This window comes from Triticum dicoccoides, chromosome 6B (genome assembly GCF_002162155.2).
Source record: "Triticum dicoccoides isolate Atlit2015 ecotype Zavitan chromosome 6B, WEW_v2.0, whole genome shotgun sequence".
NCBI classification, from domain to species: domain Eukaryota; kingdom Viridiplantae; phylum Streptophyta; class Magnoliopsida; order Poales; family Poaceae; genus Triticum; species Triticum dicoccoides.
Window position 1 is genome coordinate 475515172 of NC_041391.1, and position 11691 is coordinate 475526862.

General features: G+C 51.5%; 1 protein-coding gene across 1 annotated transcript; it reads left to right on the forward strand.

Moving 5' to 3' along the window:
* Window positions 1-8126: 8126 nt before the first annotated feature.
* On the forward strand, window positions 8127-10780 carry LOC119326468 (transcription factor LAF1-like). The gene is made up of 3 exons (XM_037600106.1): window positions 8127-8390; window positions 8653-8782; window positions 9897-10780. The coding sequence occupies exons 1-3, from the start codon at window positions 8255-8257 to the stop codon at window positions 10516-10518; spliced, it is 888 nt and encodes a 295-aa protein (XP_037456003.1). The 5' UTR covers window positions 8127-8254; the 3' UTR covers window positions 10519-10780.
* Window positions 10781-11691: the final 911 nt, after the last annotated feature.

An 11691-nucleotide genomic window follows, 5' to 3' on the forward strand; every position in this document is an offset into this window, starting at 1 on the left:
CGATGGTTCTGGGCTAGGCTCCTGTTGAAAATATGCCTTAGAGGCAATAATAAAGTGGTTATTAATTATATTTCCTTAATCATGATAAAGGTTTATTATTCATTCCATAATTCTATTGATCGGATACTGAAATACATGTGTGAATACAAAAACAAATACCAAGTCCCTAGTAAGCCTCTACTAGACTAGCTCGTTGATCAAAGGATGGTTAAAGTTTCCTGACCATAGACATGAGCTGTAACTTGATAACGGGATCACGTCATTAGGAGAATGATTTGATGGACAAGACCCATCCGTTAGCATAGCATATTGCCCCGCAGGACCTCTTCCAAGGCACCAAGCCGCCACTGGTGCCTGCTGCACCGGTGCACCGTTCGTCCGCCCCTCCCAAGACCCGGGCCGCGCCACCCCCCGTGCGTCACAGCGCACGGCAGGCAGCCAACCCGTCGTCCGTGCCAGTCGCGCAGCGGGGAACTCTCAGGCTAGTGCGTGAGCTGGGCCTGCTGGGTCCGAAGGAGAAGATGAACGCCAAGGCAGCCGAGAAGCTTCTGCGCAAATTTGACGAGCCGCTCACCGACGACGACATCGCCTGCATCACCAAGCTCACCTGCCTCAGCAACGAGGCGTTGCGCGTTGCTACCGCCATGGCCGGACCTGATGGAGCTGCCGATGAGGCTGTAGTGTGATCATATTAGTTTCTTCTTCTGCTAGTAGCCTCCAAAGGCGCTCGGACTGAAGCGGGGTTGAGTTAGGTCTTGCTGTTGTTCTAGTCAGGTTAGCAGATAGGTGTAGCTGGTGCTGGTGCAGTTTGGGGCCTATTGGAGGGCATCAGCATCCCCTGGAGCGTGGTCATGTGTGTTTGTTATCATCCCTGATCTCCTGTTCAATCAATAGTAATTGTAGCCGTTGGAGTATGACTTGGTTTCCATATGGATGACAACCAATGCCCCATTCTTAGCTGGAACGTGCGAGGGCTGAACATGCCAGCCAAGCGCGATGCTGTGTGCAAAGCTGCTGCATCGCATTGACCACGATCCTTTGTCTTCAAGAAACCAAGATCGACGTTTGGTCGCCAGCCCTAGTTAAGGATATAGGAGGAACGAGACTCGTCGACTGCATAATTCTCCCTACGATAGGAACCAAGGGAGGGGTGGCAATTCTGTGGGATAATCAGATCGTCTCTTTCGTTTCCCATGCCGTTGGCAAGTTCGCCATCACTGCTAAAGTTACTGTCCTACGCTCGGCTTCCACGTTTTGGCTAACTACGGTCTACGGGCCGGCGGACGAGGCTAGGAAAGATCAATTTTTGCTAGAGCTAGCTCGATCTGCACCGCCCTCGAGTGAGCCCTAGCTGCTTACAGGTGATTTCAACATCATCTATGAGGCTAGGGATAAAAACAACTTCAACCTAAATCGGCGCATCATGGGTAGGTTTAGAGCTGTGATCGACTCGGCTAGCCTGCGGGAGATCAAGTGCAAGAATAGACGTTTCACCTGGAGTAACAAATGACAAAATCCCACTTTGGTTAGCATAGATAAATTCTTCTGTAATGTCATCTGGGTGCTGCTCTTCCCCACCTATGGGCTGCTGGCCTCTGCCACGGCATGCTCCGACCACTGCCTGCTGATCCTAGCGCCGTGCGACGCCCCAAAGCATCGTTCACGTTTCCGTTTTGAGTCCTTTTGGCCGAAATTCCCACACTTCCATGCCACAGTCGAGCGGGCTTGGAACCATCCAGTTCAGCAATGATGTGCTTTCTCAGGACTGCAAACCAAGCTGAGCAGAACCACCCGTGATCTGAAGATTTGGAGCAAATCTCTTTTCAGTGATGCAAAGCTATAGTTCCACATCGCTAGCGAGGTTATACCGCGTCTAGAGGTAGCTCAAGAGACAAGAACCCTATCAACTGCCGAGTTCACCCTTCGTAGACTACTCAAGATGAGATTGGTAGGGCTGGCGGCCATCGAAAGAGCAAGAAGAAGGCATGCTTCCCAGGTGCTCTAGCTGCGTGTGGGAGATGCCAGCACCAAGTTCTTTCATGCCAAGTGTTGTTCCAGAAGGCACAAAAACTTCATCCACTCCATCCAGAGCGATGACAGAGTTGCAATAACCCATGCTAATAAAGCCCAAGTCATTCATGATCATTTTAGCAAGGCTATGGCAGCTGACACAGGCTGGAGTGTCATGCTCAACTGGAGCTTGCTGCGGCTTCCGAGAGTTCAAGCGGCTGGACTGGAAAATCCCTTCACTGAAGAGGAAGTTTGGGCAGCAATTTTGCAGTCGCCGGCAGAAAAAGCTCCAGGGCCTGACGGCTTCATTGGCAGTTTTTACAGGGCCTGTTGGCCGATCATCAGGGCCGACATCATGGCTGCTTTCCACCGCTTCTACAACCTCGCGCGGGGGGGGGGGGGTAATTTAGCTGCCCTGAACACCATGTTTGTGGCGTTGTTGCCAAAGAAAGATGGTGTTGTGAGAATGAATGATTTTCGACCGATTAGCCTGATTCACTCCTTCGCGAAGTTTGTCACCAAGGTTCTGTCAATTAGGCTGGCAAGAGTGATCCACGCTATTGTGTCACCGGCGCAATCAGCTTTCATGAAGACAAGGTGCATCCAGGATAGTTTTTTGTATGTGCAAAATGGTGTCTGAGCGCTGCACAGAAGCAAAACGCCTGCGCTTCTGCTGAAGATGGATATCTCTAAGGCCTTTGACAGTGTTTCCTAGGATTATCTTCTGGAACTGTTGCAAGAGCTGGGTTTCAGCGCTCGATGGAGGGACTGGGTTGCATGGCTGCTTTCAACGTCGAGTTCAGAATTCCTCCTCAACGGAACGACAGGGAGCAGAATTAACACATGAAAGGGCTCCGTCAGGGCGACCCGCTGTCACCACTGCTATTTATCCTTGCAATTGACCCGTTGCAGCGTCTGATCGATGAGGCGATCATGCAGCAGATGATTCAACCGCTGCCTAGGAGAGAGCTCAAGCTCAGGGTCAGCCTCTACGCGGATGATGCCGTGATCTTCATAAATCCGTACAAGGCTGAGATGGATGCACTAGTCACTATTCTGAACATGTTTGGAGAGGCCACGGGACTGAGGATCAACCGGCAGAAGTCCACTGCAACTCTGATCCATTGCGAAATGGTCGACATTCAGCAGGTGGGGGCATTGTGGCCACTTTTCCACTGAAGTACCTGGGGCTGCCGCTTACTCTCACAAGAACCAGGCTCGTGCACCTCCAGTTCGTCCTTGATCGGATCAGAGCAAGGCTAGCAGGTTGGAAAGGCAAGCTCATGACTATTGCGGGTAGGCAGGTTCTAGTTCGAGCAGTCTTAAGTGCAATCCCTACTTTCGCTATGACCGTGCTCCGTATGCCGAAAAAATTCTTCAAGGAGATTGACAAAGTGAGGCGGCGTTTTCTCTGGGCACAAGAGGAGGAGTTGTCCGGGGGCAAGTGTAAGGTGAGTTGGTCCAAGGTGTGCTCTCCGCTGGACAAGGGTGGGCTCGTGGTCCTCGATCTCGAGCGCTTCGGCAGAGCTCTCCGCCAAAGGTGGCTGTGGTTGACATGGAAACACCCGGAGAGGCCATGGGCGAGCATGGAAGTGTCGTGCTCGGACGCGGACAAGGCGTTCTTCAGCGCGGCAACATCAGTCAGAATTGGCAATGGCCGGACAGCTAGTTTCTGGTCCTGCTCCTGGCTGCCAATGGGCACGCTCAAGGTGTTGTTTCCAACTCTTTACCAGCACTCATGGAGGAAAAATAGGACTATGGCCGACGCCCTGCATGAGGATCGCTGGATCCTGGACCTGGCGCATGGACAGACTGAGCTGGTGGTGCAAGACTGTGTACGGTTGGCAAGGCTGCTGCGAACTGCTTCGATCACCCTCAATCCAGAAGCCGCCGACGAAATCAGATGGAACTTGGAGGCCAGCGGCTGCTACACGGCCTCGTCCGTATATCGAGCTCAGTTTCAAACAAACCACGGCTCCGTTTTCCCACAGCTCATACAGTAGACATGGGCGCCAGGGAAGCTGAAGGTTTTATACTGGCTTATGATGCTGAATAGGCAAAGGTGCAATGACCGATTGCAGCGACGGGGATGGCCCAACTCCTACTTCTGCCAATTCTATCTCAGAAGCCTCGAGACTGTTGACCACATTTTCTGGCCATGCCCGTTCACAGCAACGATCTGGAACAGCTTGTCGAGATGGGTGGGTTGTGAGGCTCCGAGGCCGCAGCCTGGAAGCGACGCCGTTGCCGCGACTGATCGGGTGTCGAAGATTGTGGTGAACACAAAGCCAGAGTTCAGGAAGGGCCTCAAATCAGTGGCGATATTGGCTCTGTGGGAGATCTGGTTGCACCGCAACAGCTGCACTTTTAGAGGAAAGGAATCCTCGGCGAGGGTGGTGCTACAAGCGATCAAGACAGGTATCGAGCTCTGGCGCCAAGCCGGGGCATCCTGCCTAATGCACCCGTTCACTCTACCTCCATAAGGAATAGGCTGATTTGTTTTATTAGCTCCATTTTGTAGCCCTAGTCTCCTCTTTTTCTTTTATCCTTTTTGATCTGCGGATCAACTCCATCTCATTGTTTTTCTCCACCTGCTCCCTGCTATGATCAACATGAAAAGCCAACATTCCAAGCTGGGTCTTTAAAAAAACTCTGTGTTTGTGCTTCGCCTCTATAGCCTTCAGATAGCATTCGAGGCCGGACATGCATGCATACATTGGGTAACGACTACTAGATTTCATTGTCGTGCATCCATCAGGCACAAGGATCGTGCATGAAGCAGTTTCGATTGGGTCTATGGCAACTCTCGTAGAGTTGGTCTTTGGGCATCTCGAATACGGACCCTCAAACTGTCCTCATACGTTTGGACCATGCAGTCCGGACATGTTGTGCTATCCAACGCGGATTTGTATTGGTCCGCTCGACGGTTTGGATGCACTTTCTCCCGCGAAGTGGAGACAAAGTGGCGGAAGGGGAGTTGCGGGAGTCCGGACAGCAGCCATGTAGGACTCCGACATCTAATGCCACTACATCCCCCCTTCCGATCCCATTTGCTTCCAATTCGCCCCTTCTCCCCCTTGCTTTGCATCTGCACCCTCCACTTTCGCCGTCGCCGATGTACCTCTCCGGCCGCCATAGAGGCATTGCGGACGTCTGCAACCGGCACCGACGGGCTCGTCTTTTATGACACTGTTGTCCATCCTGGAGCCGTTTGTACACAGGTACACTCTGCCCCCTGTCGACAATCTCCATGGAGGACACCATGCCCAACAAGTGTTAGGTCAAATGCCATTTAGCTTAATTTCAGATGTCATGTGTTTTTTCAGAGTATGAAAGATGGAGGGGTACTCGACCATGGAGGATGAGCTGTTGTGCGATGCGTGGTTGGCTGTATCCGTGGATTTCGTAGGCAGGAGCAGAAGAGGGACCTTCTAGCAGCAAGTGCATGAATGGTTTCACGCGTGAATGCACATTGCGCCCTACGACATGCACATCTCTTTATCGTGTCGCCGGTACGCCATCCAGACCACCGTCACCAAATTTTTTCACGTGGTTGGTCAGCTGAAAGCAAGGGGCCATTGTGCGTGGCAGTGGAGATCATAAGTTCTGTTTGTTCTTGCTCAACTTGTTTAAATCATTCATTCACTCAATGTTGCTCTACACCTTGTCTAGCATGTACGTGCTGCCGTGATATACCACAGGACAGAGAGACGATCATTTGCGTACACACGCTGTTGGATGAAGCTGAATGAGCAGTATGTGTAGAACGACATGATTCGTTCATGAAAAACTTGTTGGACATCCGTTAATCTCGTCGAATTTGAAACATTGTTGTACTATACTTATTTGCATGCTAGATTTGTGCTATTTTTCATCTGAACTTTGAGTTTGAATGAATTTGGTCTGTTTAGTTGAAACCATGCTTGAGATGTATGCGGACATCGTTCGATGGCCGTTTTCACTTGTCGGCGGACTGATAAGAAAGAAAATTTACGGGTTGATGTTGGAGATGCCCTTACCTCACAATGCAATATCCACAAGAATCTTCCTTGGAGTGCGGTATGGAGAAAAGAAAATGAGAAGGGCGTTATCAAGGGGTTCCATCAAAGGCGAAAAAGCTAATGCATGGCGGGACCACGCTACCATGACAGTGCACACTACATCATCGTCATGGCACGGCTTCTCATTTTCCCTGTCGTGCCGCATGCACGGTTTATAAAATTGTGACTACACCCGTTGGAATCAATCATCTGAAGCTTTCTTCCGCCTCGTGCCTAGACGTGCATGGTCACGTCGCAACGCACACGATGACACGAGGCATGCAGCTTAGTGCAGCCCCCCTAAACCGCCCGTCTAATTAATTTCGAGTTTGGTGAGGCCCAGCCACATGCACATACGTCCGTCACCCCAGTTAACCATTCCATACGTAGACATCGACTGTTAGCGCCTCTGTTGGGAGACTAAGACAAGTTAGTCAGCGATTGTTAACCATTGATAAGAACTGGTCTCGTGACTAGTAGTATACTGCATGCATGCACGTCTGCCGGGTCGAATTTCTCCTCCCTGTTCGACCAGCTGGGCTGGGCAGCCCCCATGCCCGACGACGGGCGAGGCGATGGCCACGTACGCCGCGCGCCGATTTCCCCCGAGATATGCATATGCCGCTGGCCGCCGATCGATCGAGGAGATAACCTTTCCCTGACAGCCAGGCACCACCTCTGCTCCGGGGCTAGCTACGGACAAACCGGGACGTCAAACACGCATGCGTATACACCCACGCACGCACGCACGCAGGGATCAAATGACAAGGCCACCGGTTGCATATATGCCAGCCATCTGACGACGTCCGTTCCCACTGACCGCCCGCGGCCGCGTCGTCGGTGCCCCGGAGGAGCGCCGCATGCGGCGAGGGCGCGTGGAAAACGCTGGAAGCCCCCGACGCTTTCGCCTTTTGCGGTGCCGGTGCATGCGGTGCGCGCGCGCGGGCACGGACGGGACGGACCGACGCGCGCACGCACGCGGCCGTGCATGCTATTGCTGCGTCGTCTCGTCGGTTAAGCTAGCCAACCTACACATGGACGAGGGATCCAGTCGGTGCAGTACGAATTTCCGGACACGCTTTGTTGATGGAGGGGCGCTAAATTGGGCGATGACACGCTGGGATCTTCTGGCCGACGGACAGGCAATATGATGGTTCCATTCCGAGACCAACAGTCAAGTTTGACACTTTCAACTCTCATCATGGAGCGTTGATTGTATATAGCAGGGGCTGCAGCTTGTTTCTTCTTTTGGGACTTTCTGCGCGTCTGTGTTGAATGCTCATAGATAGTGCCTGCTCTGCTCTGCTCTGCCCCGCTCCTTCATTCTTGGCTTCTATTACAAGCAAGTCACTCTCTTTCTGCTTCAAAGGAAAAGGGCCAGTCATAAATAGTTTTGCTTTCTAGACCCTTGCTGCACTTTAGAACCAAGCAAGGGGGAAATCCAAAAGCGATACTAATCAATCCAAGTACATCAAATACGTCTTACTGATGTCTTTTTGCTGGCGCGGATGTTACCGTTTGGTATTTGCCAATTACGACCTGATGAGGCGTGTCCTCCATAACAGTTTGAAAAACATACACCAGACAAAAGCAATGGGTTTTTGAAAAGCTGTCACGTCGTCGCAGACGATTTGCCGGTTTTCTCCACTACTTGTACTCTCACCTTACTTATTTTCCACTTCATTGCCGATCGCAGCTGGCCTTGATTTTGATTAATTATCACGCTTCGTGGTCTCTTGGCGTTCTTTAAAACCTCACTCTCTCACGCTCATCTATTTAATATTTCAATAATGTTCGTAACAAATGTAAACCGTGATTTTTCGGAGTAGAAGGCATTAGCCGCCCTTAAGTCATTATATCACAATATTTTTTCTCGGGCGGCAATTGCACTAGATTATGATATAGTATGATTCCTATTGTTTACAGTTTTTTCTTTCTAATATAACATCAGTACATTAATACCAGTAATCGCAAAATTGAGCTAGTGGTGATGATAACACGTACTAATTTTTTATTTCCCAAACGACACAAAACACCCCCTTTCCATGGCTATAAAACTCCCACCTACTGCTCCCCTCTGGAAACGCCAGAACGCTCCTCCATCCCAACCAAGGCTTGAACCCGAAGCCTCTGCCACCGCTGCTGCGTCCTGTACACCTCTCCGAGGTTTCGTGCCGCGTCGGTCGTCCGCCTGCAAGCAAGCAATGGGGTGTAAGGCGTGCGACAAGCCCAGACCGAGCTACCGGAAGGGGCTGTGGTCGCCGGAGGAGGACCAGAAGCTCCGCGATTACATTCTCCGGCACGGCCACGGCTGCTGGAGCGCGCTTCCCGCCAAAGCCGGTAAGGCCGACCACCGCTCTCGTATCCGCATTTCTACGAGCACGAAAAGGGGCATAATTGAGGAGAATTCGGTGCGTTGGGTCGATGATCGGGTGCTCCGGCACCGGTAATCGGCGCCCCTCGGCTGAATTTCGTTCTGTCTCCGGCCAGCTCGTCCGAATTGGCCTCGATTTGTTCGTGGCAGTAGTTAGTTTTATCTGTCCGAAAAGAGAAATGCACATTGGCTGGCTGGTTCTGACCATGACCGAAATTCTCCGCACAGGACTCCAGCGGAACGGCAAGAGCTGCAGGCTGCGGTGGATCAACTACCTGCGGCCGGGGCTGAAGCACGGCATGTTCTCGCCGGAGGAGGAGGAGACGGTGATGAGCCTCCACGCCGCCCTCGGCAACAAGTAAGCAGCCCAGCACACACTATTTACTTACTTACTCTCTGTACTGTACTGTACGCAAATGATTGAGACGATCGATCGAAAGACACTTCTCCACGTTGTCTGTCTAGATGCCGCTGCCATGTTTTCCTTTTAGGTTTCCCCCCGCACACACTAGGCAGGTAGCACTCCTACTGTAGCCCACCGTTTGGAGGTGAAAGGTACCAGTGTAATTGTCCATGCTCGGCGGCGCTGAGCTGGCGGCAATCCCGTTCTAGAACACGTTAATTCGAGTGAATGAAGGAAGGAAAGAAAAGAGGGAACGGAAAAGGGCGACCGGTGATGGTAGCCACCCAGACCTTTTCCGTAGTGGAGTTGATGCTGACGCTCACGCTCCATGGACGCTCCAAATCCACGAGATTTTTCCCTCTGTCTGCTGGGTGCACATTGTGATGATTGCAACTGCTTTTCGCTCCGATTATTAGCTTGTTAGTATAAAATATTGTGGGCTTGGACGGACGGACGCTAAATGGCATACAGTACAGTTGCGTCCTAGCGCAAGTTTGCCCAAAATCATTATCTATCTATCTTGGAAAGGAAAAAACATTCTGAGTTTCTCTCTGGTATATCCTCTGGCAGTTGCTGCAGAGAACACCGCCGGCCCTGTTGATTTTAGCTGTACAGTAGAGCGGCGAGAACATGGCGTCGACTATTTGGACCAATCCGCGCTCACTTGCGAGTTAATGGAAACAGCTGCCTTGACAATCCCAACTGGCACGTAGTGTGGTCTCGCGAGGAGATTAGATTCTTTATTGGGCCTTGCAATTATGTCCCCCGAAAAATATCCAAGGATGATCGGTGGTCCACATGAATGAATAGACTACGTACACCACGCTCGTCCCTCTCACCCAAGTGACACATTTTGTTTTGTTTATAGTAATACCCGAGCCACAAAAGGAGAAAAGAACGAGAAACTTAATAAAGGACGAAAGAAACGTCAAGTTGGCAATGCAAAAGCTGAAATCATTTTCCCACTAAGTGAACCCCGCCGACCGACAGAAACCAAAACCAAAGTTAAGTGAACCGCAAGTAACTCGGGCCCGCTGGCTTAATTATTGACGCGAAACTTGTACCGCAGGTGGTCGAGGATCGCACGGCATTTACCGGGCAGGACCGACAACGAAGTGAAGAACTACTGGAACTCGTACCTCAAGAAGAGGGTCGAGGGTGGCAAGGAGGCCCCCAACTCGCCCAACCGGCACGCGGCGAGCTCAGCCGCGGAGTCGGACGGGTCCCAGAGCCAGAGCACAGGGGAAGTCGGTGCGGCGCAGGAACGGGCCGGCCGGCCGTCGAACTCCGGCTCATCGGAGCCGCCGCACGAGTCGTCGTCGGCCGACTCGAGCTGTCTGACCGTGACCGAGCCTCCGGCCTGCAGGGCCCACGCGCCCGTGGCTCCCAAGGTGATGTTCGCAGATTGGCTCAACATGGACTACATCGGTGGCCAGGTGGCGGCGGCGGCACCTGGCCCGGAAGCCGCGGGGGTGGTTGGTGCAGGAGGCGGCGATCATCGTCAGGTGATGAGCCAGGGGTCCGCGCAGGTCGATGGGCCACCCGGCGTGGAGGATCCCCTGCACGGCGGCTTCGGCGACAGCGGCACCTGCTGGGAGTTTCTGGAGCAGTTGGACAGCATGGATCAGATGCAGGCGGGCGGCGGGTTCTGCGACCTGCTCTCCGTGACCGAGTTCTTCGGGCTCAACTAGAGCATCGCCAAGGGAGAAGAAGGAATTATAGAGTTTCTTGAAATTTGTTAGACATTTCGTCAGGTTTAAGGCGCGTTTGTAATGCTGCAGTGTAAATTATGGCCGTATATGTAATGTATGTATAGAGCAATCAGTTTGACAGCATGTATACTGGTGCATGTGCAATGTTGTCCGCTTTGGTTCGGAGAGTAGAGCACCGACAGTAAGATGGAAAGGGGTTCAGGAAGAATGCACATGTTGTTGATTTGATATACTCCTACTAGTTAAGGGTTAATATTATCTTCCCAGATCTCGCTTTAATAGAGCACTGTGAAGGGAAGAGTCAAGCTCTCTTCCACTTTAACAACTGTCAAGGGACCCTTGACCTTTCACGTTTTGGCTTTAAGCTATGCCAGTGATTAGTTTATCTTACAATTATTGAAGCCGGCCCAACTTGTTGTAAGAACTTCATGCATCGACTTTCCTCCGAAAACCATGCATCTTGTTTGTGAGCTGTGACTATTTATATTAGGCTAATGATTCCTTCCGGTCGGTCGGCCAAAGCTTCGGTCTCGCTCGCTCGTGCAGCTCTCTCCCCTACACAAGCCACGTGTTTTATCGGGCCCACTTATTGCTCAAGCTTTCCCCTCGTCCTCCCACGCGCCTGACACCTACCGCCGCTCATTTCACATCCTTTTCCTCTGCTGCCGCATCCCATCGCCCAGCATTTGACCCTGTCGAAGAAGTAGAAACGCAACGAAAACTAAGTCATCACAGAATAAGAATACATGCAAACATGATATGTAAAAGTGAAGAACATGCAATCATACAATCATACACGCATGAAGAATATGAACTAAGGAAATGCAAGATAACGTGATGAAATTCTTTAGTTCAAATTCGTCATAGCATAGATCACAAATTTTTCAGCAGCGAAATAATGTAAGAGAGGGTTGAGGAATCTGTAACCGGGTTGGCTCGGTGAAGACAATGGAATTTTGTAGACTTGTTCCAGTTGTTGCATCAACTGTACGTTTGGTTGAGGTGGCTGAGTCGCAACTCAGAGGACACACAGTCCTCACCATATTCCTCTTGAGCTAAGGCCCGCAGACCTCGCCCAATCACTCGTGGTAAGACTTCAAGGTAGACTTTCAAAACCTTCACAGACTTGTTCACCGGCACACCACAATGACC

What these genes read in the sequence shown, in the direction of transcription:
- LOC119326468 (XM_037600106.1), top strand. Translation starts at nt 8,255, where the DNA reads ATGGGGTGTAAGGCGTGCGACAAGCCCAGACCGAGCTACCGGAAGGGG. An exon ending in CGCGCTTCCCGCCAAAGCCG is followed by an intron (nt 8,391 to 8,652) that starts GTAAGGCCGACC and finishes TTCTCCGCACAG; the next exon opens with GACTCCAGCGGAACGGCAAG. An exon ending in CACGCCGCCCTCGGCAACAA is followed by an intron (nt 8,783 to 9,896) that starts GTAAGCAGCCCA and finishes CTTGTACCGCAG; the next exon opens with GTGGTCGAGGATCGCACGGC.